The 27,873-nt window shown below is 35.6% G+C and overlaps 2 protein-coding genes across 2 annotated transcripts; both read left to right on the forward strand.

Annotated features, from left to right (window-relative positions):
* Positions 1 to 764: 764 nt before the first annotated feature.
* Positions 765 to 13,783, forward strand: LOC142618554 (uncharacterized). Its single transcript, XM_075791501.1, has 13 exons — positions 765 to 4,061; positions 4,769 to 4,896; positions 5,119 to 5,218; positions 5,306 to 5,444; positions 5,535 to 5,598; positions 6,801 to 7,566; positions 8,576 to 8,902; positions 9,885 to 11,411; positions 11,498 to 11,570; positions 11,654 to 11,739; positions 12,413 to 12,532; positions 12,979 to 13,049; positions 13,475 to 13,783. The coding sequence occupies exons 1-13, from the start codon at positions 1,221 to 1,223 to the stop codon at positions 13,500 to 13,502; spliced, it is 6,270 nt and encodes a 2,089-aa protein (XP_075647616.1). The 5' UTR covers positions 765 to 1,220; the 3' UTR covers positions 13,503 to 13,783.
* A 3,282-nt stretch (positions 13,784 to 17,065) lies between these two features.
* On the forward strand, positions 17,066 to 25,592 carry LOC142619735 (CLP protease regulatory subunit CLPX1, mitochondrial). Its single transcript, XM_075792988.1, has 15 exons — positions 17,066 to 17,899; positions 18,422 to 18,483; positions 19,478 to 19,578; positions 19,758 to 19,837; positions 21,450 to 21,500; positions 22,437 to 22,511; positions 22,616 to 22,693; positions 23,091 to 23,147; positions 23,277 to 23,347; positions 23,472 to 23,571; positions 23,880 to 23,984; positions 24,377 to 24,439; positions 24,646 to 24,768; positions 25,087 to 25,242; positions 25,334 to 25,592. The coding sequence occupies exons 1-15, from the start codon at positions 17,306 to 17,308 to the stop codon at positions 25,403 to 25,405; spliced, it is 1,788 nt and encodes a 595-aa protein (XP_075649103.1). The 5' UTR covers positions 17,066 to 17,305; the 3' UTR covers positions 25,406 to 25,592.
* The last annotated feature ends 2,281 nt before the right edge of the window (positions 25,593 to 27,873 follow it).

A 27,873-nucleotide genomic window follows, 5' to 3' on the forward strand; every position in this document is an offset into this window, starting at 1 on the left:
TGACCCCATGTAAATTTAGATATATGGCGCAAAATTAGATTCTAATTTAGACACATGGCGCAAAATTAAATTCTAATTGAACATTTTCTGATCTTTACCTCGCACACACATACACACAGATTGATTGCTTGATTTCCTTAATAAATGTTAATTGATTATAATAAAAATGATTTTTGTAATAGTTATATTCGCGTACCCGTTACAGAGAAATTTAATACACTTCATTAGAAAGTAACAAAAATAAATAAATGAATAAATATTTTTATACTAATTAGAAATATACTAATTATATGATTTTTTTAAAAAATTTGTATAAAAAATGAGAAGAAGTAATTAATTAATTTAATAATTTTTCATATTTTCCGTAAAAATAGCATCAAACTTTTTTAAAAAGTGATTCTAAAAAAAAAAATTAAAAAAAGTAATCTATTACCAAATCTTAAGGCAGCCGTAACTTAATCCATTAATCATTGCAATAAAAAATTCAGACTTTTTTTTTTTTTAAGTTTTTGGTCAGAAGAATTTTTTTTAAAATCTTAATAAAAAACTCTCAACATAAACTGATGGAATAATATACATACCCGTGCTATAAATATGATTCCTTTTCTAGTCTAATGTATGTAACGCTTCAAACGAGGATTTGGACCACATAAAACGGCAACAGCCCACAGTGTCAACTAGCAATCAGTCCTAGAAATACTAGGTACCAGATTTTTATTGTTATTTGATTGAATTGGCATCTTTCACACCTTTGATCTAAGGCAGGTTCTAGTCATGTAGACTCGGCTCTAACAAGGTCTGGAACTGTAAGCCAGTGATGTCTCAGATTAGTGACTAGGAGGCACTGTGTTTGTGTCACAATCATCAACCCCAACAAAGTGGTCCCTCTCTCTATTATGTTGAAAAAAAGTGCACGAACAGAGACTTGTCCTGTCCCTTCGCTTTTGAATTAAAACCCCAACAGACTAGACCAGACATACATTTATGTTGCTTGCTTATTATTACCTTTCCAAATTACTGAACTTTGTGTGTATTGTGTACTGATTTAACATCAGAATCAAATGAACCATCACTGGGTTTTTTCTTTCTGTCATAGTTAATGTTAGTATTAGGAGTGACTGAGAGGGTGTTTTAGTTGTCAATCAAAGGGATTGTTGAATTTTGTGTTTTTTTTTCTTTAGTTGTTTGTTTTTGGGATATATGAAATGAGATATTGAGAAATGGAGGAGGGCCCATCTGGAGGTGAGGACCATAGGTGTAGGAGGAGAGGGACACCGAATTGGAGGTGTAGTGAGAGAGCCTTGGATGGTAAGGCTTTCTGTGAGAAGCATCATCTTTATGTGGTGCTGAGGAACAAGAAGAAGAAGATGGAGAAGGTTGCTCGTGAAATTGGTGGTGGAGGGGAAATGGGTTCTGAGAGAAAGAAGAGGAAAAGACAAAAACTTGAAGATATTTTGGGGAACCAAGAAGTGGGTCTTGGAGATGATAGTGTGCAAGAGTGGTTTGGTAGTGGGAATGGTACTGCTGTGAGTGTTGGGGAAGAAATTGCAAGGCTGTTTGGTGAGGTCAGTGATGGAAATGGTGGTCTGGGTGGTCTTGAGGGTGAAAGTTTACAGCTTTGGCCTGGTGGAGATGGTCAAGCATTTGGTCAAGGTGTATGTGGAAATGGCGGTCAAGTTCTTGGTGGCGGTGGTGTTAGTGAAGGAATTCAAGGCGGGTATGGTGGTCTGGGTCTTGATGGTGAAGCAATTCAGTTATGGGGTAGTGATGATGCTTGTAAAAATGGTGGTGGGGTCCCTGGTGGGCAGGGAATTCAGGTGGAGGGGTTCGGTGGGACTGCATGTGACATTGAAGGCCTGATTCTTGGTGGTGGTGGAGGAATTCAAGAGAGTTATGGTGGGAATATGAGTGGAATTGGTGGTCTTGAGGATTTTAATGGTAAAAAGGTTCAGCTTTGGAGCAGTGCAAATGCTTGTGAAAATAGTAGTGGGCTTTTTGGTGGTCAAGGAATTCATGGGGGTGGGTCTATGGGGAATGCTGGTGAAAATGATGGTCTGGGTTTTGGTACTGGAAGATTTCAAGACCTGTTTAGCAAGGTTACTGGTGAAACTCTTGTTGATGGAAGAATTCAAGCCCTTTTTGGTGAAACTAGCTGTGGAAATGATGGTCTGAGTTTTAACGGTGAAGGCATCCAGTTTTGGTGTGAGGAAGCTGCATGTGCAAATCTTGATGGTAAAGGAGTCCAAGGTCTCTTTGGTGATAATGTATGTGTAAATGGAGGTGAAGTTGGAGTTGGAAATGGTGACAAACAAGAGGTGGTAGAGTCAAAAGGAAAGCGTGGCCGTCCGAAGGGATCAAAGAATAGGAAGAAAAGTTTGGGTACAGAAGAATGTATTGAAGGGTTGAGTGGAGTTACTGGGGAAAATGGAGTTAGAGATGAGGTTAAGTCGGAGGCGAAGCAGGGTAGGCCAAAGGGTCCAAAGAATAAGGCGAAAAGTCTTGAGATGGACAGAAATGAGAGAATTTCTGGTCAAGAAACTGCTTGTATGACAGCTTTGGATAATGAGAGGCTGTTTCAAGAGGTTGAGGAGGATAAAAGATTGGCTGAAGAAGGAGCAATTTCTGTTAATGAAGTTAGGATCGAGATTGTTGAACCAAAGCCAAAGCGCGGTCGACCAAAGGGTTCAACAAACAAGAAAAAGAATCTTTCAGGTCAACAAAATCAGGGAGTGCCAGGTGAAATTGTGAATAATAATTTCAGTGATAGTGTTGTTTGGCCTACTGGTTTGGAGAATGAGATGCTGACTCCTGTAGGTGAAAAAGAGTGGAAATTGCCCATTGAAGCCACTCGTGATGGTGAAGATGGGGATGAGAATACCCGGCCAAAGTATAAGCTTGGTCGACCAAAGGGTTCAAAGAACAAGAAGAAAAAATCAGAAGCTCAAGAAAATCAAGGAACCCCTGGCGATAGTGTGGTTGTTAATGATGGTGGTGATAAAACTCTTTGCCCAGTTGGTGGGGGGAATGATAGGCTACCTGTTGGTAATGAAGGTGGAACTGAGATTGTTCAGCATAAGAAGAAGCTTGGTCGTCCAAAGGGTTCAAAGAATAAGAAGAAAAGTACAGCAGGTCAAGAAAATGAAGAAATAGCTAGCAAAATGGGGGTTGCAAATAATGGCTTTGATGAAACTGTTTGGCCATTAGAATTGGAGTATGAGAGGCAAACTTTTATAGGCAAGGAGGATAGGGGATTGCATTTGGAGGCCACTTATGATGATGAAGGAGGAGATGAGATTGTGAGGCCAAATGATAAGCCTGGTCAACCAAAGGGTTTAAAGAATATGCAGAACATTCTTGCTGATAAAGAAAATCAGGGAATGCTCTGCAAAGGCAGTAATGATGGTAGTTGGGTTGAAACTCTTGGGCCAATTACTGTGAGTTATGAGAATGAGAGGCCTATTCTTGTAAGTGAAGAAGATAGGGGGATGCCAGTTGAAGCCACTGGTGGTAATGGAGGTATAGGGACTGTCCAGCCAAAGAAAAGGCTAGGCCGACCAAAGGGTTCAAAAAATAAGAAGAAAATTGTTGCAGATCAAGAAAATGAGGGAGTGACTGGTGAAACCATGCACAGTAAAGATGGTGGCAGAGCTGAGACTATTTTGTCAATGGATTCTCAGTATGAGAGGCCTACTTTTGTAGGTGAAGAAGATCAAGGGATGCTGTTTGAATCCACTGTTGGTAATGGAATTGCAAATGAGATGATCCAGCCAAACGATAAGCTTAAAGGTTTAGAGAACATGAAGAAGCGAGGCCGACCAAAGGGTTCAAAGAAGAAGAGAACTATTATCATTGGTGAAGCTTTGAAAATAGCAAAGACGCGTCAAGCATTGAGGGATTCTGGTGACGTGGAGATAAAGTCTAATGAGATAATATCAGAATCCAGCAGTGTTCTGAAAAGGCCTAGAGGGAGGCCCAGAAAATTCAAGAACAAAAAAAGAAACTCTATTGGCACTAAGGAGGGAAGATCAACTGAGGATGGATTGGAAAATTCAGGATTACCAGTGAGTTATTCTGCATCCATCTCTTCTCTTTATTCTAAATATTTCTATTTAGCTGGTTGATGGTAAAAAAAATAGAGGAAGCAAGAAAGTTAGCGCTGTTACAATAATATTGAACTGTTGTTCTAGAATGTTACTGCCAAACTACTGTGACTTTCATGCTACGTTTTTATGATAAATTGGCATTCATAGATTTTTTTTTGTTTTTTGTTTTTTTGTGATGGTGATGGTTAACATGTGAGCTGTTTTGGTTGCTTTTATGGGCTCCAGTAGCTCTGCAATCTATAAGCTGATTGGCTCTGGAAGCAACTAATTTATATGGTAGTAGAAGTTCACTGGTGTTCAGCACTGGTAGAAGTGCACTGATGTTACTTATTCCGCACTCTGATTATGCTGGTTCCACTATTATAAGCACACGTGAACTGCCAATTGTGAAAAGTATCAATGAGTTTAGAAGGTAGAGATCCAAGAGTTGTACATCATTAAACAGTCTATACAATGCTCTGGCATATAAGTCTTCCCCCTTCCCCACCCACACCCCCTTCTTTGCTTGCGGTGCCATATTGTATCTGCAAAATGTCACAACAGAGTGCCAAATGTATTGTGTACTTTTCTAATTGTTGCATCAATTGATTATTGTTAAGAAACTAGTGTTAAATGTTTAACCAAATTCTCAATTACATGCTGTTCTAACTAGGTTTTTGTTTTAGGATGATTCTAGTAAGAAAAATCGAAGGAGTTTACCATGCCACCAGTGCTGGAGAAATAATACAAGTGATATTGTTGTTTGTTCCAATTGCAAGAGGAGACGCTATTGCCACAAGTGCCTTGCAAAGTGGTAATAAGAACTTTCAAAACTCTTTTAACACCCCTAGCTTTTAGATTCCAGTAGCCATATTGAAACTGATTCAGCTTCTTATGTTTAGCAAAGGAGTATATGGTTCATTTAGTTATGCAACCACAAAAAAAAAAAAAAAAAAGGATATTTATATGCTTACTATTTTTTAATGAACCTCGTTTGTATTTCATTTCTGATGGTACTGTAAAATGAATGAAACAGGTATCCAGATAAATCAAGAGAAGATGTGGAGATTGCATGCCCTTTTTGTTGTGGTAATTGCAATTGTAGAGTATGCCTCAAGGAGGAATTAAATGTGATGGTTTGTGCCTTTCTGGACTTTTCTGTTTCCTTTGCTGTGGTTCTGCAGGTCACATTTTATATGCAAGTAAGTATTTGGTTTTGGCAGGTTGGACATGAACAAGAAGATATGGATACCAATGCCAAATTGCAAAAATTTCTATATCTGCTATACAAAACTCTGCCTCTTCTCAGGCATATTCAACGGGAGCAGAGCTCTGAATTAGATGTTGAAGCCAGCATACATGGTATTGCACTTTGATATAATAATCGGTCTGTTTTTCTTCAATAGATAGATGACTCAGGAAGCCCAAAATTTTGTTTCTCCTTGTTCATAGGTGTCAAAATTATGGAAGAGGATATTTCAAGATCTGTACTTGATGATGATGATCGAGTGTATTGGTACCATCTCATGCTCCTTGATGACTGAAACTAAATATTTTGTTATTCATGAGTTCAACTTCTGGTATTTCCAGTTGCATATTTATTTTGACTTTGGTATGTTTATGTATTGAAAGAGTTGGAATACCTGGGAAAATAATAGTTTTATATTTAGTAATTTGAAGTTCCACACTTCCACTTACTCTACAGGGGCAGATATTGCCTGAGCCTGACTGGTGACAAGTTCTATTGGAATACTTTAGCTTTCAAGCTCAGTACTAAAGGAACAAACTGAAAAGAGTGTTTCCCTATATATATATATATATATATATATATATATACACATACATATACATATATGTACACACACACACACACACACACACACACACACACATATATATACATACATATACATATATGTACACACACACTTTTTTGGATAAGTATATATATAAATTTTCAATTCTTGGAATTAATATATTGGATATAGATAGATTATATCTTATAGAAAAGTAAATCAAACCCTTATAAAAGTTCTACCATGAGCAGATTGTATCTACTGGGCAAATATAGGTTCGATCAAGATGTGTTTCTCCAATCAATCCTTCTGTGCCCTATATGAATTAAATGATACATAAAATGGTGGTATCAAGATAGAGGCCATCTTCAAGAGCCATTTTATTTAGGATTTTTCTTATTTCATATTAATTGGAGGATAAATTTTAAATATTTGTAAATTATTTTCGTCCTTCCCTGTGCTTTGTTTAACTTGTCTATGCATGAGTTTTGCCAAGCTGTTTGCTTGTGCTGTCTGTGCATTAGTTGCACCCCCTTGTTTGGCACCTTCTTACTTATTCTTTCCAATGTATCCAAATTAGTGTTGTTTATTGGAATTCTAATAAGTCAAATGTCAAGCATGAATTTGCTAAGAAACATATTAAACAAGTAGTGTTTCACTGTCAAGAAATCACATCACTTGTTATAAATCCTCTCTTTGTGGTCAAGATTTGGAATTTACAAGTTATTTTATCCATCATCATTGATTATTCTCTCTATACTGACATTGGCAACTGTGCCTTCTGTATTTGGAATCTCAAGGCCAATGTCTATCAATTTTAGTTTTGGATCTGCATTCAAAATGCATTGAAATTTCTGCATCTATGATTTCTCTGTTCATAGTGATACAAATTTGTAATTGTGCATGTACACTTGTTTAACAGTGACAACTGCAATACATCTATTGTCAATATCCACCGAAGCTGCTCCAATCCCGATTGTTCTTATGATCTCTGTCTCACTTGTTGCCAAGAACTAAGAAAAGGATTTCAGCATGGAGGTGATGAAACAGAATCTTCCCACCAACAAGGACTATGTGATCAAAATACAGAATTGAATGGTCAGACTGCAAATGGGAAGATATTTGGTTGGGACAGCCATATGGACCTTCCCATAAATGAGAGCATGGCTGACATGTCTTGTAATATTCCTGATTGGAATGCAGAGGTTGACGGTAGGATTCCTTGCCCCCCAAAAGAGCGAGGAGGTTGTGGTAGGGAGATGCTTGTACTGAAACGCATATTTAAAGCGGATTGGGTTGACAATTTGATTAAGAGTGCAGAGGACCTAATTGTCAAGTATCAGCCACCAGATAGTGATTTTTCTCAGGGATGTTCTTTGTGTGATCCTATGAATATTGCTCAAAATGGAGCAAGAGATTCTGAAGTAAGGTGGGCGGCTTATAGGGAGAGTAGTCACGATAACTTTCTCTATTGCCCAAATGCAGTTCATTTGGAGGATAATGACTTTGAACATTTTCAAATGCATTGGATGCAAGGTGAACCTGTCATAGTTAGAAATGTACTTGAAAAGGGTTCTGGTCTTAGTTGGGAACCCATGGTCATGTGGAGGGCATTTATTGGGGCAAAAAAGATATTAAAAGAGGAGGTAGCAAAGTTTAAAGCTATTGATTGCTTAGATTGGTGTGAGGTATGTGTTCACTCATTAGTGTTGAAATTCCATTTAACTACTTTTCTAATTACTTGATTTTCTCCCCTTCCCCACCTCTTCTCTTGTATGATATTTAGATTTCTTCAATTTTTCTTTGTAATGTGATCATCTCAAATTGTGTTTTATTTCTCTAGTGAATGCACCTTTACATGGATGATAGCTTCTAATCTAGATTTTGGACTTAGTTTGTTTTGGCGTAAATTGTAAAATGTCAAAACTAGATCTGATATTTTTTGTTTCAGAACCCAAGTAAAATTGTCAAATAACATCAAATATAATATGATTGTGGTATGTACCTATTCTGACCAACATAATTACTCACTTGACCATATGTTAGCATACTAAAAGGGTTAATTGTTTAAGTTACAGCTAAAGGGGCCTGTTATAAACTTGAAAAATTAATATTTTTTTGTTGTGATACACTTGAAATTTGACTGAAATCAATTGCCGATAAGCTCAAGGTCAACTAACTCCTCCTCTCCTTATAAGTGCTAGGTGGAGGGCAAGGTCGTGGGTCCAAGACCCATCAGGTGCATGTGTAACTTACCAAAAAATAAAATAAAATATAGGAGTTCAGCCAGAACTATTCCTGTTTCCATGTTCATGTGAATTGAAAAGGTTAACAGTTTTGTATTTTGATAAGGTTTTCTCAATATTACCAGAATGTGCTATATCTTACAATATCTTGGTCTGTCAACCTTACTTTAGATTAAGGATTTCCTATACTGGCTTGAGGTGCCTTAATTAGAGCTCACTAGTATGTAAGGTAGTCAACTAAGTGAAGATTCTCTTCCTATCTTATGGAAAAAGAGAAAATTAATAAATTTCTACTTGATGAGATGATGATTAGGAGTGTTCAGCTCGTAACATGTAAGGAAATTTTTCTTGCATGTTGCACTTGCATATATCAGCCAATGTTACCAGCTATTCTGGCATGCAGTTGGCTTATATTGAGGACTGAAATTTATGTTCTGTATTGGTTCTGCAGGTTGAGATTAATATCTTCCAGTTTTTCAAGGGTTACCTACATGGTCGTAGTTACAGGAATGGGTGGCCAGAGATGTTGAAGCTGAAGGATTGGCCTGCATCAAATTCGTTTGAGGAGTGTCTGCCCAGACATGGCGCTGAATTCGTTGCGATGCTTCCCTTCTGTGACTATACAAATCCTAGATCTGGTCTTCTGAATCTAGCTACAAAACTTCCTGCTGTTTTGAAGCCAGACCTGGGACCCAAAACATATATTGCTTATGGATCTTTGGAAGAGCTTGGTAGAGGTGATTCAGTGACAAAACTACATTGCGACATTTCTGATGCGGTATGCAATAAACTTTGGAGATTTTGTGCTCAATTTTTATGTTCACAGATTGTTTCTTTTTAACTTTTTCGAATTCCACATCACTTTATTATTATGCTCTTTGCCTCCTTCTCCTTCAATGTAGTTAATCAATTGAATTATCATGTCCTTAAATGCAAGCATTTCCTCGATGAAGTTGGTTTCCTGCAGCACGCACACGAACAATACAGAATATAGCAGAAAACTTGGACTTTGAACAACTTATGGTACTGATAACAAGGATTTTTCTTTTTGGTTTTTTGTTGAGGATCCATAGCCAACCCCAAAAATTTGGGACTTAAGGCTTGGTTGTTGTAATCATTTGTGGGTTCCACTCCTTCATCCAGTCAGGAATAAGCATGTTGTGGCAAATTTCATTTGAGAAGCCAGTTGTGCATTCATTGTGTAGCGATAGTTTTTTTGATTGTTCAATGTGTTTGCACTTAATCCAATGTTGATTTCATTGTCATTGATTAGGTCTTTAGTGAAGTAGTAGGTTGGTTTCTGCTGCGTATAACTCTGAAGGGCCTTGACACCTTGTCTGCTTTTTTGTTTTGTGATTAACCCAAACCCTCCTCTTTTTCCAGCCATCCCCCTTTTTTCTGCATCAGGTGAAGGAATGAACTATTATGGTCTAAATGTTATCACCTGGTGTTTTACTACCTTCATTTGACCCTGGTTAGATATGCATAATTAAATTTATATTATTCTTATTTAGAATTCCAGATATTGCCTATTTTTAAACAATGTCACTGGCATCTTATGCTTATTCTTTACTCTTTTTTATAGTACTCTCTCTTATATATTATACTTATATCACTTTTAGTTTCTTAGTCTGTCAGAGATTGCAATCATATTTTTTGTAGGATGTCTATAGGTTCTTAAAATATGCTTCTTGTGTCATGTCTATCAAAAGCCTTTCTGATTTCATGAATGTCCTCATAACATTATCATTTCTGTTTAGGTTAATGTACTGACCCACACAACGGAAGTAAAGATTCCTCCAAGACAACGCAAATTCATAACCAAATTAAAGAAGAAATATGAAGCTGAAAATTTGCATAAGCCTTGTGATGGTGCACAGAAGTTCCCTAGTACATCTGGAAGAAAGCGACGAAAAAGATCTCGCAAAGGTAAAAGAAAGGTTCATGAGTATTCTGAAAAGGCTGACATTATTGAAAGTGACTCTTGCTTACTGGAAAGGCTAAATATAGAGGAAGGAACACTGGATGAACAACAAAATAAATCCTTGGATTTTGGAAGTCCTCCTCCAGAAAGTTTACTGATTGCTAAGTCTCAGAGCAATTCAGTTGGATATTTTCATAAAAGGGTTCAGAAGTTTGATCTTCATATGTGTGATTCTAGCTCTTCTTTGCTGGGAGGGAATTGTGATAGGGCATGTGATATGGTTGAGGACGAGGTTGAGTTGATGAAGCGCTTGTCACCATGCAATGGTCTTGCTAAAGATACCTTGTTACCTGAAAGAATGGAGCTCGAACCAAGCACTCAAAACAACAATGAAAATGAAAAAGCTTTTGGTTTGAAGGTAAAATTTGATGATTTTTGCTCTCTAAAAAATCAGCCTGACACATGCACCAGCGTAGTTGACTTGAATTCATCCATTGTGCCTACTTGCATAACTGGGGACTTTAAAACAAATGTGACTGAACAACCTAAATTTAAAGGATCCTGCATTTGCCAATGCAAGAATGTCAAGGAGAACTTTTCACCTGATGTGATAATTGCTGGTACCAACCATACTGCCATGACTGAAATTAGTTGTGCCAGATGCAAAATTCCTGCAATTGAAGATGTTAGTGCTGATCTACTTGATGCCCAGAGTGAAATGGTTGAAACTGATAAACACGTGCCTTCAAGTTTGACAGTGACAACTAGGATGACAAATTGGAATGGTTCTGTGGAGGTGACATTTGCAGGCAGCCATACAGATGGTACAAAGTCAGACCCAGTTCAGATAGATGTAGATCCCAACTCCTGTGCAAAAAGTTGTGAAGTTTCTGATGTCCCTTTATCTAAAGAGCAGCTCTCAGGCCCTCACTGTCCTGTAAGTGGAACTGCTGCTGGGTGTACCTTCACCTTGTCAGATGGGGTTGCTACAGGCCTCAATTGTCCTGCTACTGAAGAATTTTGGTCTATTTATGAAGGTGATGCTAAAGATGTAAAAGTTGAAAGAGATTCATGTAATCTAAAACATTTTCAGCCTTCAAGTACAACAGCAGAACTAAAGTCTGTCAATGGGGAATACTCTTCTGGTGCAACAGTTTCAGGCAATATAAATAACAACTTAGAGCCAACCAAACCAGAAGTAAGTTCCACTGGAGATCCCCTTCAAAACAAAGATATTTCAGAGGTTGCATATGGATGTGCTGTATGGGACATTTTCCGTAGGCAGGATGTACCCAAGTTAATTGAGTACTTACAGAAGCATCACAAAGAATTTTGCCACATCAGTAATCTTCCCGTAAATTCTGTGAGTGTTACTTCCTAACCACGTTGGCTATATTATTTAGAGTGGTAGTAGTTTAAGTTGATGTGCTTGATTTGCACTTGCTTCAGGTTATTCATCCTATTCACGACCAAACCCTTTATCTAAATGAGAAGCATAAAAAGCAGCTGAAGGAAGAGTTTGGTAAGAAATTATGTTTTGTCAACTAGTTAAAATTATAATATGGACAAGGCACACATTTTTATGTAACCATGAATTGTATTCAGGTGTTGAACCATGGACATTTGAGCAACACCTTGGTGAGGCCGTGTTCATTCCTGCAGGATGCCCACATCAAGTGAGGAATAGACAGGTGCAATTCTCTTCAAACCAAATATTTGATTTAATCATGAGCTAGCCTTTTAGCATCACTAGAATTTCTGTTTTTCCTTTTCTTACATGATTTTGAAGCATAGCTCAGGATATTACGGTCTTGGTTACCCAGTTTTGCTGAACTAATTTTGAATGTCTTTTTGGTCCTGTTAAGGGAGTAATTCCACTGAAGATGATGCTCTTGCATAAACAGTACTCTAAATCCATGATCTTTTATAGTAGTAACAATGTACACATAAATATTTTGAAAGAAAAAAGAGGGGGTGGGGGTGGTTAAGATTAAGAAGGTTTGAAACAAGTTTTAGTGGGGCTGCAAGAGACCTATCCTTTTTTGACTAGAAAGTGAGGAAGCCCCTCACTTATCCAGAAACAAGTAGAAGAGGCATCCATAATGAAATCTATTCCTCATTGAGATTGAAGTTCATAGTTTTCTATGCTATAGTTCCCTCTTGTTTTGTGTAGAAATTACTTAGTTTTTTTTGTTCAAAAGAAATCTTCATGGATAGATTTCTTGCAGATTAATTCAAAATTGTAATCAATGACATGAAATACATAAAATCTCACAAACCATTTCAGATAGTATTTTAAGCTTTTTGTTTTATCTTCATTTATGTGCCATATCAAGTTTAACACTATCTCATGATCTGTTCTAGTCATGCATAAAAGTGGCCCTTGACTTTGTTTCCCCTGAGAACGTTCAAGAATGCATCCGGCTGACAGAAGAGTTTCGTCTGCTACCAAAAACGCATAGATCTAAAGAAGATAAATTGGAGGTACATCTTACTTCAGTCATTCCTTTGGCAACTCATTACTTGGCTTTTGCATTCCTAGCAATTTGATTCTCTTAGCAGTACATTTAAAGCATAAGGTAGATGTCATGGCCATGCAATTGTAATTTGTTTTTAATAAATCTTACGGAACTTTATCAAATAAAAAATGGCTTCTAATTTTTCATCTAGCATGCAATGTCATGTATGAAAATGTTTACTGACATGCTTACCCCCATATATGACTTTTTCTGGTTAGCACGTATTCATATTTTTCAAGCTTATGTAACATTTTCCTTTACTTACCTAACATCTTCGTTTCAGGATCTCTAAGAGAGAGTTTTGTTGCCTTCTATCCCTTTTTAAATTTTTTTTAAAAGTACTTTGTAGGACCAACTGCTGCTTATATCCTTGTACTTTTCTAACGTTTTTAGAGATTTCTTTGCTTATAGGTTAAGAAGATGGCACTATATGCAGTTTCTAATGCTGTAAATGAAGCCAAAAATCTATTGTCCAAAATTGAGTAAGTACTCTTGAATTCAACACTTTCTTCAAACAACTTTTACTTTTAGAGGACCATGTATTAGTGGGTGTAAATAAAATTGGTAGAGGACCAAGAAATTATAAAAGAAAAGATCATGAAATTATCATAATTTGGTCAGATCTAAAGTAAGAGTGAAACCATATTTCTTATTCTTAGCTTTCGGCCAATATATGGCGACAATCATATTGGAAGAAGAAATGCTAAGGACAAAAGTTCATAAGGGTGACTTGAATAGAGAATCAAAAAATAGATTCAGAAAGTGTTTAGTTAAGTGAAACATGGATTAGGTTTGTTGTGATGCCAACGATTTTGTCATATATGTATATTGTTGCCATATTGTAAAGATTGTTGTAATCTTCATATACCCTTTTCTTGGCTTTTGATGGTTCTTAATGACCTTGCAGTTCATCAAATGGAGACAAGAAAGCCTAGGAGCATCTATTTTAATTGATGGCTCTCATCAAGGAAAAAGCCTTAACTGTAAAGAAAGTAGTTGCTGTATAGAATGTTGAATCCTGAATTCTTCCGGAAATAGTTAGGGGTCATCAATGATGTCTTACTTACTCAACTATTGATTTGTAGCATCTTTAGTCCTGAAGATTACTCTAGGCCTACATGTTAGTTTGCCAGGAGTGTACAGAATAAATTTTTGAATGTTACTTGGCTTGCATGTTGCGACCCTAACTAGTCTATTGAGAATGTTGCAACCCCAACTAGTCTATTGAGAATCTCTAGCCGACCCCAAAATTTAGGGATTATGGCTTGGTTGTTTTTGTTGACACTAAGCCTGCATGTTAGCTATAACCTTGCTGCCCTTCAGGAAAGAACTACTTTTGGCCAATGATGTTTAATGGGAATAGTATGAAAGCCATTTGGATGTTTATGCTTGAAGCAAGACTATAGTTTCGGCTGGTATTCATGACTCTCAAATATTATAGTTTTAGAGGGTTTCTTTAAAGTACATCTGTACTTTTATACATTTTTAAATGATTAAAAATAAAAACAACAATTTAAAATAAAGAATATTGTGGAGTTAAAATTGTCAAAGTGAAAAACAAAAGTAATAGATAGGTAGTTATAATTTTGTTATTTATCAAAAAAAAAAAAAAGGTTCTTTTAAAATTAAATGATCTTATTATTATAGTAAGAGATTTAACTGTGTGAGGACCACGGATCCCGTTTATTCAACTTTCTTGTTGTTGAATAACTTCTTGTTGAATAAGAGACAAGGGGACTTAGGTTCGAAACATGTCATCAACAAAATCTAATTGGTGTTTTAGCTTGATAATAGAGAACAATTATTGTGTAGCAAGTATTATACATTCAAATCCTATTGTATCTATACCAAAAAAAAAAAATTTGAAGTACAGTTTTGGACTTAATGTTTAGGCCTATTTTTATTTTGGTGTTTTACATTTTAAAAAGTTTTATTTTGGCCCTTCGTGTTTGCTTCCATTTTCATAATGGCCTTATCGTTCATTTTGTTAGTAATCTAATAGTAAAATGCTAGATAATTGGTGTATATCACTAGATTACTAATGAAAGTGGATGACATGGCAAATATAAAAATAAAATAAAACATGAAGGATTAAAATAAAAATTTGATGAGTAAATGGTCAAAAGTGTCCTTTAGTAATAAAAAAAAAAACCATTATATAAGTAAGCAAAAAAAAAAAAATAAAAAAATAAAAAAATAAAATATATATATATATATATATATATATATATATATATATATATATATATATATATATATATATATAAAAGCACGTTGCAACATACACATGAAAAGAAAAACTATACATTTTAAAGCATGTTTCATATTAGGTTTCAAATTACGTATAATCCTAACAATATTTTCAAGTTCACATATGATGTAAAAGAGATCATTCATTAAGACAATGTGGCATGGACAAGCCTACTTGGCATGAATTACTTTCTCACTTGAACGTGACCTACTTGAGCCCTTCAAATGAAATGATGATTCGATGGTCTAATGAACTTTCTCACGAAGCTCAAGCACAAACACAAAACTCCATAATGTGGAGCTCCAGGGAAGAGTATTGACCAATACTAAAGATAACGTCAAAATTGAAACCCATAGTCTTTATTCACAAGAGTCGATGACCATAAACTTGAATATCTTGCATTGTTTGGTTTCACTAGTTTCCATTACCTATTACTTATTTTTGATGAGTCTCAGGCCTAAGATGTGTGTTTGGCCATGTTTTCATTTTCAGTTCTCATCACTCCAACAAAATGAGTGATGAGTGAGTGAAAATGAAAACAAGATTTATGTATTTCTTAGTGATGAAAATAGAGTGGTGGTGGCAATGTTGTAATTCCACTCATTTAAGCCATAACTAAGCCACTAAGATGATGACTATAATTAAGGAGTAATATACGTCACCAAAAAGTTTATAACTTCAATAAATTTTCAACTAGAGTAAGGTATGAGCAATCTACACACTTAAAAAGGGTTTTCTCTAGTAAGATCATGCATTGGAGACCTTAAGCCAATGCTACCAAGATTGGTTCATAGGCATGTATTGGAGGATGGTACGTGTGAGGAGTGTGACATAAATTTTGAGTCTTTGTTTCATTTGTCTTGGGAATGCCCAAAAGCTCGTGAGACTGGGATGGCTTTAGAACTCTTTCATTCTGTGTCTTCAGTACAGTTTCGTAGCTTCATGAATTTATTGCGGTTTGTGTTGATGGAGGAGAGGTGGCAAGATGAAGATTCAGCTTTGGCTATTACTTTGGTTTGGGCTCTTTGGACTAATAGGAATGATGTTCGCCATGGTGGTTTGAAAAAGAATGGAAAACAAAATTTTCATTAGTGTACACAGTATCTTGATGAGTACTATCCGTTTGGATAGAATTTATTGCTGAAAACTGAAAACATTGTAACAAAATAATTTTTAAATGTGTGAATAGTGCTATGAGACCCATTTTTAATGAAAAAGTTGCTAAAAAGTGAAGTTTGTGGGATAGGTGAACAATACACGGGTACACTGTTCACGGAAGAATAGTCAAAAGTTATGACTTGAAAAAAAAAAGAAAAAAAATGAGAAAACGTGTAGACACAGACGCTGAAACCAAACAGATATGTAATCAGCCTGTGGAGTCGAAATGGGTGCCTCCAGTTGATCTAGTCTACAAGGTTAATGCATATGAGGTGGTTTTCTCAAGTCAAAAACAAGTTGGGATAGATGTGATTATAAGAGATAGCCAAGAGAATTTCATTGCTAGTTTGAGCAAGAAGCTGAATGCACATTTGGGAGCCATTGAAGCCAAAGCCAAAGCTTTTGAAGATGGTATTGTCTTTGCTAGTGAAGTAGGCATTTAGAACGTTGTGGTATGCATCTTTGTCAGTTGCTCCTCTAGAATAATAGCTGCAACCTATGAATCACAATGCGTAAATTTTTCCCATGTTTGACAGCAAAGCAAATGGCCTACCCATCTTAAACCTAAAAATGTTTTTGGCATTGATGATTACGTTGTTTGAATTGAAGAGTCTTTATTTTCTTGAACAAATTTTTATTTATAATGTATTATCGTTCTCTATATGTGTTTAATGAAAGTTTATGTCTTTTATAAAAAAATAAAAATAAAAAAACTCTTTATTCAAAGCCTAAGAACATGTGAAATGTGAACCTAGATTGCCTTCTAAGACAAGTTGCCTAACAAGACAAAGATAAAAATCTATAATCCTAACATCTTTGCTTATTCGATCTGAACTGTACTGTGCAAAAATTGGGACTCCGATTTGCCACGTCAAAGCTACAGGGGCCTCCAATTCCCATATGCTAAACTCCAACGACGTTGCTTTATAGACCAGCCCACTGATTTACCAAAATTGATAATTCTCAAAATGATTCTTCAAAAAAAAAAAAAATCTAAATGAAAACTCATATTTGGATATTTTATATTCAAAAAAAAAAAAATTTATTTGGGCATTTTTATATTAAAGAAAAAAAAAACTGTATTTGGATATTTTCATGATGTTTTTTATTTTTTATTTTGTGTCTTTCTCTCTCTAATCCCTCTGTACCTAGTACAAAATTAGCCAACCATACACGATAATCCCAAAATCTAAGACAAACCCATTTCAATTCGGCTCCGATTCTATCAAACCCATCTCCCAAGATTTCATTTTGACCAATTCTATGACCCCCAAAATTCTATTTCTGTCAGCTTAAAATATTTTATTTTTTTTCCAAAACATCCTAGTTATGGCTGCAGCTCTCAGATCCAAACCCTGCAAGGAAACGACGTCGTTGACGGTCTCTCAGTTCCGGTACTTCCTACTGAACTACATGCACGACGGTCGTATCGGCATGGCAGCTAGTTCTCACTGTGCGCATCGTACGAAGTGGGACGACCCTTACATGAACACCCCTTATCACTTCACTTCCTTCAAGCCCGTGTCTTTGCGCGGCGAGTTCATCGAAAAGGGCACCCAATTCTCCGATTTTTTCAGTCGGAGATTCGCTCAGTTTGACAAGAATTGGAGCAATAGGTGTGGTGCTGCTAATAATAATGCTACTGTGTTGAGCTCTGATGGTGGTGGTGGTGGGGACCCACGGGAGGTGTGGTCTGGTGATGGGATTGTGATACGGTCGGGCAATTCGAGCATGCACGTGGTTCGTGGTGGCGGTGGAGGTGGCGGCGGCGGTGCTAGTGGCGGCTCAGGCGGTGGCGGGTTCGGGTCGAATTCGAAGGATGAGGCTTGGGGAGGGTCTAATTTGGGGAATAGTTTTCCCACGCCAAAGGAGATTTGTAAGGGGCTTGACAAGTTTGTAATTGGGCAGGAGAGGGCCAAGAAGGTGAATTGAATTTTGTGTGGATTTTTATGGTTTTTCAATGGAGGAAGTGCATTTTGAGTACTCTTAGCTCTTTTTGTTTATGCTTAAAAAATAGTGTCTTTTATGATGATTGTTCTCTATCTCTTGTATGTATATAGTCAATATGAAAAGTTTTGAGAGTTTGAAATGAAATGCAGTTCTGTGTGCTTTTAATACAAGTGATGGCATTCTTTTCTTTTTGAGTCTCGTGGTTCTGTTGGGTGTAGTGAGATTTATTTGGTGATTTTCTTTGGGGAGTGGCTTTGATTTCTTGTATGTATTTTAAGAAAAAGATAGTGTTGGTATAGTTGCCAGCAACTTTCAAGTGGATAGATCCAAAGGATTATTTCTGTATTTTTAGATGTGTGTGTGATAAGTCACTTATATTTATATTTTGATGATCGATGTCATGTGGTCTTGATTGCATATTCAGTGGTAGTATTGTGTTAATGTGGAGCAATTTTCTGTTTTCACAGTTTTACTAACTGTATTGCTTGAATACAGGTGCTTGCTGTGGCTGTTTACAATCACTATAAGAGGATATATTATGAGTCCCTACAAAAGTGGTTGGTTCTGTACCTTTAATATACATAAGTTGTAATATATGTCCTTCATTTCTTTTCTACATGTATCTACTAGGAAGGATCTAGCATAATGTGGTTGCCATAAGGAGCTATTCCTACATTGCTTTGTTGTATATGAGGCCACTGTCAAGTCTGTGCGTTTGGCTGAGATTACTCTTAATTTCCTCTAAACTTTACTAGTGTTGTGTTTTCAGGCATGCTTTCACATTTGTATGGTGCTAGAGAAAGTACATGATTAATTATTGTTTCATCTTTAATCTTAGTTAAGAAGAGAATTAATATTAACTCCAATGCTCAGTTTTATCAAGCATATACAGAGAATTGTAATGTCAATATCAATGATCTTCTAATTTTGTATAGTTTTGTATAGCTACTTTTGTCTTTAGGTATGCCTTAATTCTTTTAAAGCTCTGGCTAGCCCATCAGGGTGAATGCCCCTGGACCATGGACCACCTAACAATTGGTTCTGGTGGGTGGGGTCAGTTGCCCGTAGATTTCACTAGCTAAAGGCAAGTCTAAAGGGCTCTTCTTTAGAGAGGTTCCCTGCACTATCAAAAATAAAAAATTTTAAAAATATATATTTCAAGAAAGCTAAATAACCTAGCTGATGTTCATACCCCATTAACAAATAAATGTATCATCTCCTAACCAATGAAAAGCTGTCCTTAAAGATAAGTTGATGCTATCATAGTCATTATGTGATTAAACTTATCCTCATCAATATAAAATATACAATATTTCTCATTGGTCATATTTAAATTCTTCACATGCTATAGATTTGGCATCACTGTCACCGCCTTGTTGGGCTTGTAGGAATTGATTGCTTGGCCTCCCTTTATGGGAACGATTCATACATACCTTGGATTACAAGGCCAATAGTTGGTGTGTGAACTCTTTTTCCTCATCACTACATTTAACCATGGTTATTTGGCTTAGGTAATGATATCTAACATGTTGCTACCATTTGGGAAGTTAGGTCGGCAGGAGATTCAAGTAACAAGAATGTAGAGGAAATGGATGATGATAGAGTGGAACTTGAGAAGAGTAACATTCTTTTAATGGGGCCAACAGGCTCAGGTAATTTAGTGTAATCCTTTTATCAAAGTGGTTTCAAGTTTGTGATTTTTATGTTTTCACTATGCTAAAGAATGTTGATCTTGGTTTCATATTTTATGATTTTATTTATATAAAATGCAAAAACTTTAGTTGATTTTGTTACTTGTCTAACTTGGTCTTAAATGCTATTTCAAGGACAGGGAAGACATTACTTGCCAAAACTTTGGCCCGGTTTGTGAATGTTCCCTTTGTTATTGCAGATGCAACTACACTAACTCAGGCAAGTTGATGTGTCTTTGTTGTGTGTGTGTGTGTGTGTGTGTGTGTGTATATATTTTTGTGAATTTTGCAAATGCTAAAATGCTTTTGGGAAGAATGTTATTTATGGTGAATGAAATTTGGGATAAAGCATGGTGGAAGCGGTAGGAAGAAGGGGAGAGTTATGATTGCAAATTTGGGACTTGAGGAAGTTGCTGAAGGGTTTTCTACAGACACACACACACAAAAGGGGAAAAAAAGTTGAGAGGGCTAGAGAAAGGAAAAGGTGGCAGAATGTTTGGATTTTGAGGGTGAGAAAGAAGGGGTTGATGTGGAACAGAAATATAGAGGAGTTTCAGCGAAGGAAAGGGTTTGGTAACTAAGAAAGGTGGAGAAAGTTGTTGTTGTGTTTTTTTAAATTAAAAAAGAAGAAGAAGAAGAGATTGAGGGGGTATTTTAGTAATTTTGAGTTTTTGCATGCTTTTCGTTGCTTTCTCTTTGATTTAAGCCTGGTTGTTTCACTTTTGCTCTACCACAAAAGCCTGATTTCCAAACCCAAACTTCCTCCTTCCTAATCTTTCTTCCATGCTTTTTCATTAGTTCAACTCATTCCCCTGTCATAAACACATTTCGCATGTGCTTTCTCCTTTCTATGACTTTTTACAATACCATCATAAAAGTAAATTTTACCGAGTAAAACAAATACTTTCTCAAAGAAAAAAAAAGGGTGGGGGGGGGGGGGGTTGTTAAAAATAGTTTGGCTTGGGTCCCTTGAGCTGTAGAGTGAGCATGGGTTCACTAGGTGAAACCACTCCTAACCATCTGAGTTCAATTGCGGTGGTAGTACTTCCCCTTTGTTTCCAATGTTCAATTCTTATTTTTGAGATTGTTATGTTTCTAAGTTTTGCTTTCTTGTGGACTATTGAGATTGATATAGGGCTTGTTTCACTGTGATTGGTGCATCCCTCTACACTGCTTCGATCGCTACTATTGGTGTAGCATTAATAAGAACTTAGGTTAAAGGAGAAAAGGGCTGGAACTTGGCACTTACAACCCTAAAGACCTGGGATACCTTCCAACTGTAAAGTGGTGCAAATCATCGCATGCATAGATTTTGTTTAATTTAGACTATGGGGGTAGTTTGCAATAATTCTCTTAAATTATAGGATCAATCCTTCAATTTAAAACATTGATGGGAGCATTGCAAATTAATTGATAGTTTGGGATGATAAAGTGTAGATATTACTATTTGAAACCTTGAGCTACTCAAATCTTAGACATCTCCTTCCCATTCCCCTTTCCAATATTGGTTTTAGTTCAGCATCATCTAGAACTGGAAAACCATTGAGGTTTTAATCTCTTTTGCAATGCAACATTAAAGATTATGACATACTCCTATAATGTGTTACACCAGAACTCTCTCTCTCTCTCTCTCTCTCTCTCTCTCACACACACACACTCTTTTGAAGGATTCAAGGGAAACAATTTTTTAGTTTGAGCAAATCTATGTACAGACATGTTCTATTGTGATTAATAATTACAGATTTGCTTTTTTTGGTTTGAAGTTTAGTTGCTATCTGTTAAGAGTTACAATGTGGTTGAGCAAAAATATTAATAGGTCTTGTTATGTGCAGGCCGGATATGTAGGGGAAGATGTGGAGTCCATATTATACAAACTCCTTACGGTAATTCTGACAAGCCTATTCACTTATTTGCATCATAATTTTTTTTTGAAAATCTAATATATTCTGAAAATAAAAATAAAAAGACGAGATAAGGGAAATTGCTTTAGATGGTTTGGTCATGAGTAGAGGAGAGCGATTAATGCACTAATGAGGAAGGGTGGGTTAATTTAAGTGGAGGAGTTGGAAAAAGATAGAGGACGACCTAATATAACATTAGTAGAAGCAGTAAAAAATGATATGTCAATTAAGGAGATGGCAGAGAATGTGAGGAAAGAATACATGTGGTTTGTTGAGGATCCATAGCCAACCTCTAAACTAAGGTCTAGTTGTTGTTGCTAATTTATTCTGAAAATTTAGAACTTCTCTCTATTGGCATATGTGCATACTATAAAAATTATGAGCTTGCCTGCCAAAAAAAAAAACAAAAGAATCAATTCATGAGATTTTTACTTTCAAAGAAGCAAAAATGATCTTATATAATTAGAATAATATGTAAGTATATTACAAAGAAAATTCAAATGTCCAATTTACATTCAATTTCTTTTCTAGTAATAATTAACTCTCTAATGTATTCACTATTGTACAACAATTTTTCATTAAGCTTTATACAACTTACACTAAAGGAATATACTAAATCAATAAAGTTTGTTGTGGTGTTAATTTTTTTTTGATGAACAATTTTTTTTTTTTGGTGGTGTTAATTTAATAAATTCTTATAGAGCATGAATCAATGATGTTAAGAAAGTCTAAAAGAGAAAGTGAGTCAATAACCTTTGTTGGGGTGTTAATTTAATTAATTCTCATAGAGCGTGATGTTTTTCAATCAATATAGACACGGACTCTATTTTATGATATAAAATGGTGTAAATATGCACTTCTATGCATATTTGGTGAATTAATGATTACAAGTTATTTACATGGTTATTTGTATCTCAGGTTGCTGACTATAATGTGGCAGCTGCCCAGCAAGGCATTGTTTACATTGATGAAGTTGACAAGATTACCAAAAAGGTTTTCCTTTTTTTCTGGTCAATCTCTCTATCTCTTTCTGTTTTGAAGACCACTTCCACGCTCCTTTTTATACTATTGACATCTTCCACTTATCTACTTTGCAGGCTGAGAGCCTTAATATTAGTAGAGATGTGTCTGGAGAGGGTGTTCAACAGGCCTTACTGAAGATGCTGGAAGGAACAGTAAGTGCACTTGTTATGTAAATTGAAGATATTAGTTAATTGATGGTCCCTTTTTAAGTTACTAGAAAGTATTTTACGCAATAGGTGTATGCAATGCTCCTCACATGTATGTGGTACCCGCACACATAGATCCACATACATGTGAAAGTGATGTTGCATATACCTATTACATAAGATACCACCTTGGGTAACAAGTAACAACCACCAGGTATGTTGCCCTTCAAACATGATGGAGATGGTGTGGTACTATTGAGGCAGCCTCCGAGCCCTTCTGTAGATTATTATAACCTTAGCATAGATGAATGAATTAACTGATATGAGTTATGTAAACTTTTATTGGGTAGAGTGAATATTTTACTTCTTTATAGTCTGATCTATGAACCTCCATTTGTTCTAGGTTGTCAATGTTCCTGAGAAGGGAGCTCGAAAGCATCCTAGAGGCGAAAACATACAGGTACAGAAGGGACTTGAAAGCACCATTTTTTATACTATTTACATCTTCCACTTATGCACTGTTGTATTATTTTCACAGATCAGATTAAGATGATTTGTAACTATACTTGCTGTTAATTATTCTTCACAGATTGACACGAAGGATATTCTCTTCATCTGTGGAGGTGCCTTCATTGACTTGGAGAAAACAATCTCTGAAAGGTTAGCCCAATATAGAGATGAATCTTGTGGTATTTGTTATTTGGAGTTTCCTATTTTGTTAGAAATAATAATAATAATAATGGTGATGAATAAATAACTTGGAAGTGTCTGGCATTCGTTACAGGCGCCAAGATTCTTCTATTGGATTTGGTGCTCCAGTACGTGCCAACATGAGGGCTGGTGGTGTTACAGATGCTTCTGTTACATCATCTTTATTGGAGACTGTAAGTGCACACCAGTCTTCAATTAACATGTAACAGCTTATAGCCTTTTTTCTTTTATTTTTCTTTTTTCTTTCCTTTTTTTTTTTTCATTAAAAGATTTCTTAAAAAAAAGCCGTAGTTTAGCTAATGAGCTATAGCTCAAATGGCACCTCATTCCCTTGTAAGAGTACGGCGGAGGGTGAGGTCATGTATTCAAGACCCACAAGGTGCATGTGTTAACCAATAAAAGAAGAAACCATAGTTTATTTAACTAATATTTTGCAACTGATTTAGATATTCATGTTCTAAAGCAACTTTTGTTGTGGCAGGTTGAAAGTAGTGACCTCATTTCATATGGTTTAATACCGGAATTTGTTGGACGATTTCCAATCCTTGTCAGTTTGTCAGCTCTAACTGAAAACCAACTTGTGCAGGTGATATGTTGTGATTTGTTTGTCTTGTTCTAAAAACTATTTTCTGTCTGACTGGCATTTATGTAACTATACTTATTTTTATGCTGTTATGCTTTCTACTGTATGAAAAAGAGGATCAAATATGTATGGATCAAGAAGAGATATCGAAGAGAGATAACTGGGCTGACTCCAGTAAAAAACTCATGAATAAGATTCAACACATCTGGCCAGAATTTTTAGATACTTTTCCATTGGTTTTTATTGTGTGTCTGTGGTGGGAAATTGTTTGTCTCATGTGATTGGTCCTTTTAAATGTATTTATGAAAATGCCATCATTGTAATCTTTTTCTAGCCTTTTATTCAACACAAGTCAATTTCCTCTGTGACTCTTAAAGGCAATAATCTTTTTGTAGGTTCTTACAGAGCCAAAAAATGCCCTTGGGAAACAATACAAAAAGATGTTCCAGATGAATGGTGTAAGTTTTTTTTCTGAGGCCCATCATTCTTCATATAATATTGTCTCAAACTCTAGCCATCCATTCAGCTTGTTGAATTCTTGCTTGTTCACGTTAGACTTGCAGAATCCATTGCTCATTCTGTTTTCACAAATGTTGCAGGCTTTTCATGATCTGCAAATGTGATCATCTAAAAGCCACATTGACTTGAATTTTACTCATCTCAGGTCAAGCTGCATTTAACGGAAAATGCCTTGAGATTAATTGCTAAAAAAGCAATATCTAAAAACACTGGGGCTCGGGGCTTGCGGGCAATATTGGAGAATATATTGATGGAGTCTATGTTTGAGGTATGTATGGAATTTATGCCTTCTCTGAAGATATTTCATGTATTTGGATATATGCATCCTCCCTATCACAGCGTTTGCATACCACAAGGCTTTGAGGCCCCCACACTGTGAGAGGGAGGATGTATATCTGCGATGCATGTGCAATTTTTGATTTTGGTGTGAAGTTAATAGAGTGCTACAAGTGGAAAAAGGTCCCCAGTCCATGTGTTTTTGTTCTTTGTATGGCTGTGAATTTTTTTCTCCTAATTTTTTGCTCCATAAACATTAGGAATTATCATTTTTAGACAATGCAACTTATAACTTTTGAATCTTTTCCAGATTCCCGATATTAGAACAGGTGATGATATAATAGATGCAGTTGTAGTTGATGAAGAGGCTGTTGGATCTGAGGGACGTGGATCTGGAGCTAAGATCCTGTACGGAAAGGGTGCATTGGATCGTTATCTTTCACAACAAAAAGTAAAGGATTTAGAGGTTAGTAATTACATGGCAGGATATAACCCTAGCCATTATTTGGCATTATCCGCAATTTTTTAGTGTCTAATGATTTGATTTGGTGTTACAGACCACTGCAGAGGGGTCTGATGTAGAACCTGAAGTGGATATAGAATCTCCGTCTATTGTTGCCAGCATGTAACCTTTGGTGAAATTCACTTGTATTCTCATCCTTTGTACATAATAATAAGTTATACATTTATTTTTAATAATGATATAATATGCGATTGTATTTTATACCATAATCATCCAATGGTCTGCAGTGCTTGATTCAGTCTTGCAGCAATCACCATCAAAATGAACAGAGCCTGGTATATTTGATGGATGAAGATGTTGGCTTGTGCATGTATATAAATGTATGTGCGTGTGTGTACATATTATATGTTTGCATACTTTAACCAAAAAAAAAAAAAAAACTAAATGTTGGCTTAGCTCATTGTAAAGGTATTTAACACCTAAGTCGTCGATTAAAAGTTAAATGTTCTTTAGACTGATTATTCTTTCACTGTCGTGTGGTTTGCAAACCAACTACATTTAAAAATTGCGTTCTTTGTCCTTTGTATTAGGATGGCTTGGCTTAATTTTTCCTCCTATTTTGTTTAGGTAGCAGGTTTCTAAAACAAGTTTTTAATATATTGAAACCAATGAGAGCAAGGAATATTTAAATCCCATCTATTGGGTGAGGTGGACGTTTTGTATCAGTGTAACTTCAAGATTTGTAATGGATTTTAACTCTCTACCTCTTAAACTTAATGTTCAATCAAAAATCAATGCGCAATTGAGGACTAGTTTTGATTTCTACCTACTGAATCATGAGAACAATGTCCATATTTTATGACTTATTCAACCTTTAGATTGCATTATCACAACCTTTTAAGTGGGGCCTTAAAATCATTGCCTATTGGGAGGAATGCATGCCAGGCCACGTGTACTACAGAAAAAAGTTGTAGATAGATTATAGGAACCCCAAGAACTTCGTATCATTTGTGCCATTTGCAAATAGTACTTACATTTACATGTTACTTGGCCAACAAAAGCAACAATATAAAAACAATGTCTCATGAACAATTCTGATCTTTATAAAAGAAACAAATAAATCCTAAAGTGAATTATGTTTTAGTATATGAATTTGGTGTCACACAAGGGAATAGAATTATGATAAATTTGACATGATAATGTGAAGTCTCTACTCTACTTCAAAAATCATATTGCAAAAAAGAAAAAAGGTAGAGGGAGAATCCTTATTCAATCCATGTAATCATGTAGAGCAAACAAAACGATCTGGCATCATTCATGTCTCTTACACTAGCTATATATGAGAATATATGAGAATACATACATACATATATATATATATATATATATTGAATCCAGATAAATTTAGTTATTTCTTATAGACCCAACAATAAGAAGTTAGAACTGCCTAGCAGTAATTTAGGGAGAAGAAAAAAAAAAAAAAAACCACCGCAAGACATAGATTGCCAGGTTTTTCAAACAAAAAGTCCAAGTCAATGTGAAATTTAAAAGATGGAATCAAAAAATTACAATCCATTATGACTTCTTTGGAATTTCATTAACCAGATCGGTTAGGAAAACTAATTCTATAACAAATATATGCCATAAATTTGTTACAATTGTGATGAGATCCAATAATCACAAACTGAATACATGATGAACTAGCATTACAGCTTAGTGATTGAAAATAAAATGTAAATTACATGATAGAAAAAGATTTCACCAAAATCATCTCATTTGAACAATAAAATATACAATAATAAATAAACAAAGCCTTCTGTAGTAGAAGTAGATCTGTTTTTTATTAAAACAAAAAAAGGCTACACTATCAAAATAATTTTAAATTAAGATAAACTTTTTAATAAATTTCTTAAAACTTTATACTGGTGACATATATAGGACAATGGCATATTTTAATTATAACTGTATTACATTATACGATATATGATTATGATATGATCGATGCATTGAAACACTTAATTGGAATAAACCACAATATTTAGCCCAAACAAAAGATGCTTTTGTGTGTCTTAACAGTTGAGAATCTAGTTTGCTTAAACACGACATCCTTTTCTCAAAATGAATCTAATTCTCTTTTTTTACAAAACAAAGAGAGTAGAGAGACCCCCCCCCCCCCCCCTTTTTTTTCAAAAGATAAATGGAGAATTAAAAAGAGTTTTAGGGAAGATATAATATACTCTTGTGTGTCTTAAGGTCACAGCTCAAGGAACAAATAAATATGCAATTATTGTGGTTCCATACAATTTTTCTTAATACTTGTGTACAATTTTATTTTTCATTTTAAAATTTTTTTAAATACAATAGTATGAAATCTTAACTTGTATCCTTAAGATATCTGTTAATACTAACTTAATTTATTTTCTTGTTGTCCTACCTAGGAATGGCAATAGGGCAAGATGAGATTGAATTAAGGGTTTTCTACCCCCTCTTTAGGGTAGAAAAATCCTGCACAAGACCAGAGCGGAGTAAGTCAAGGGCAAGGCAGGTTGGTGATGTTTTGCTATTTAGCAGATTCTTAATGAAATGGATTAGACATTACAGAGATAGAGATGAAAGAAACAAAGATACAATTAT

Source organism: Castanea sativa, chromosome 12, assembly GCF_040712315.1.
Source record: "Castanea sativa cultivar Marrone di Chiusa Pesio chromosome 12, ASM4071231v1".
NCBI classification, from domain to species: Eukaryota; Viridiplantae; Streptophyta; class Magnoliopsida; order Fagales; family Fagaceae; genus Castanea; species Castanea sativa.

Excerpts from the sequence above, each read along its gene's own strand:
- LOC142618554 (XM_075791501.1), top strand. The coding sequence starts at position 1,221 with ATGGAGGAGGGCCCATCTGGAGGTGAGGACCATAGGTGTAGGAGGAGA. Across the intron at positions 11,412-11,497 it reads GTAATCTTCCCGTAAATTCT|GTTATTCATCCTATTCACGA; the intron begins GTGAGTGTTACT and ends CACTTGCTTCAG. Across the intron at positions 11,571-11,653 it reads GCAGCTGAAGGAAGAGTTTG|GTGTTGAACCATGGACATTT; the intron begins GTAAGAAATTAT and ends AATTGTATTCAG.
- LOC142619735 (XM_075792988.1), top strand. The coding sequence starts at position 17,306 with ATGGCTGCAGCTCTCAGATCCAAACCCTGCAAGGAAACGACGTCGTTG. Across the intron at positions 23,985-24,376 it reads CTGAAAACCAACTTGTGCAG|GTTCTTACAGAGCCAAAAAA; the intron begins GTGATATGTTGT and ends ATCTTTTTGTAG. Across the intron at positions 24,440-24,645 it reads AGATGTTCCAGATGAATGGT|GTCAAGCTGCATTTAACGGA; the intron begins GTAAGTTTTTTT and ends TACTCATCTCAG.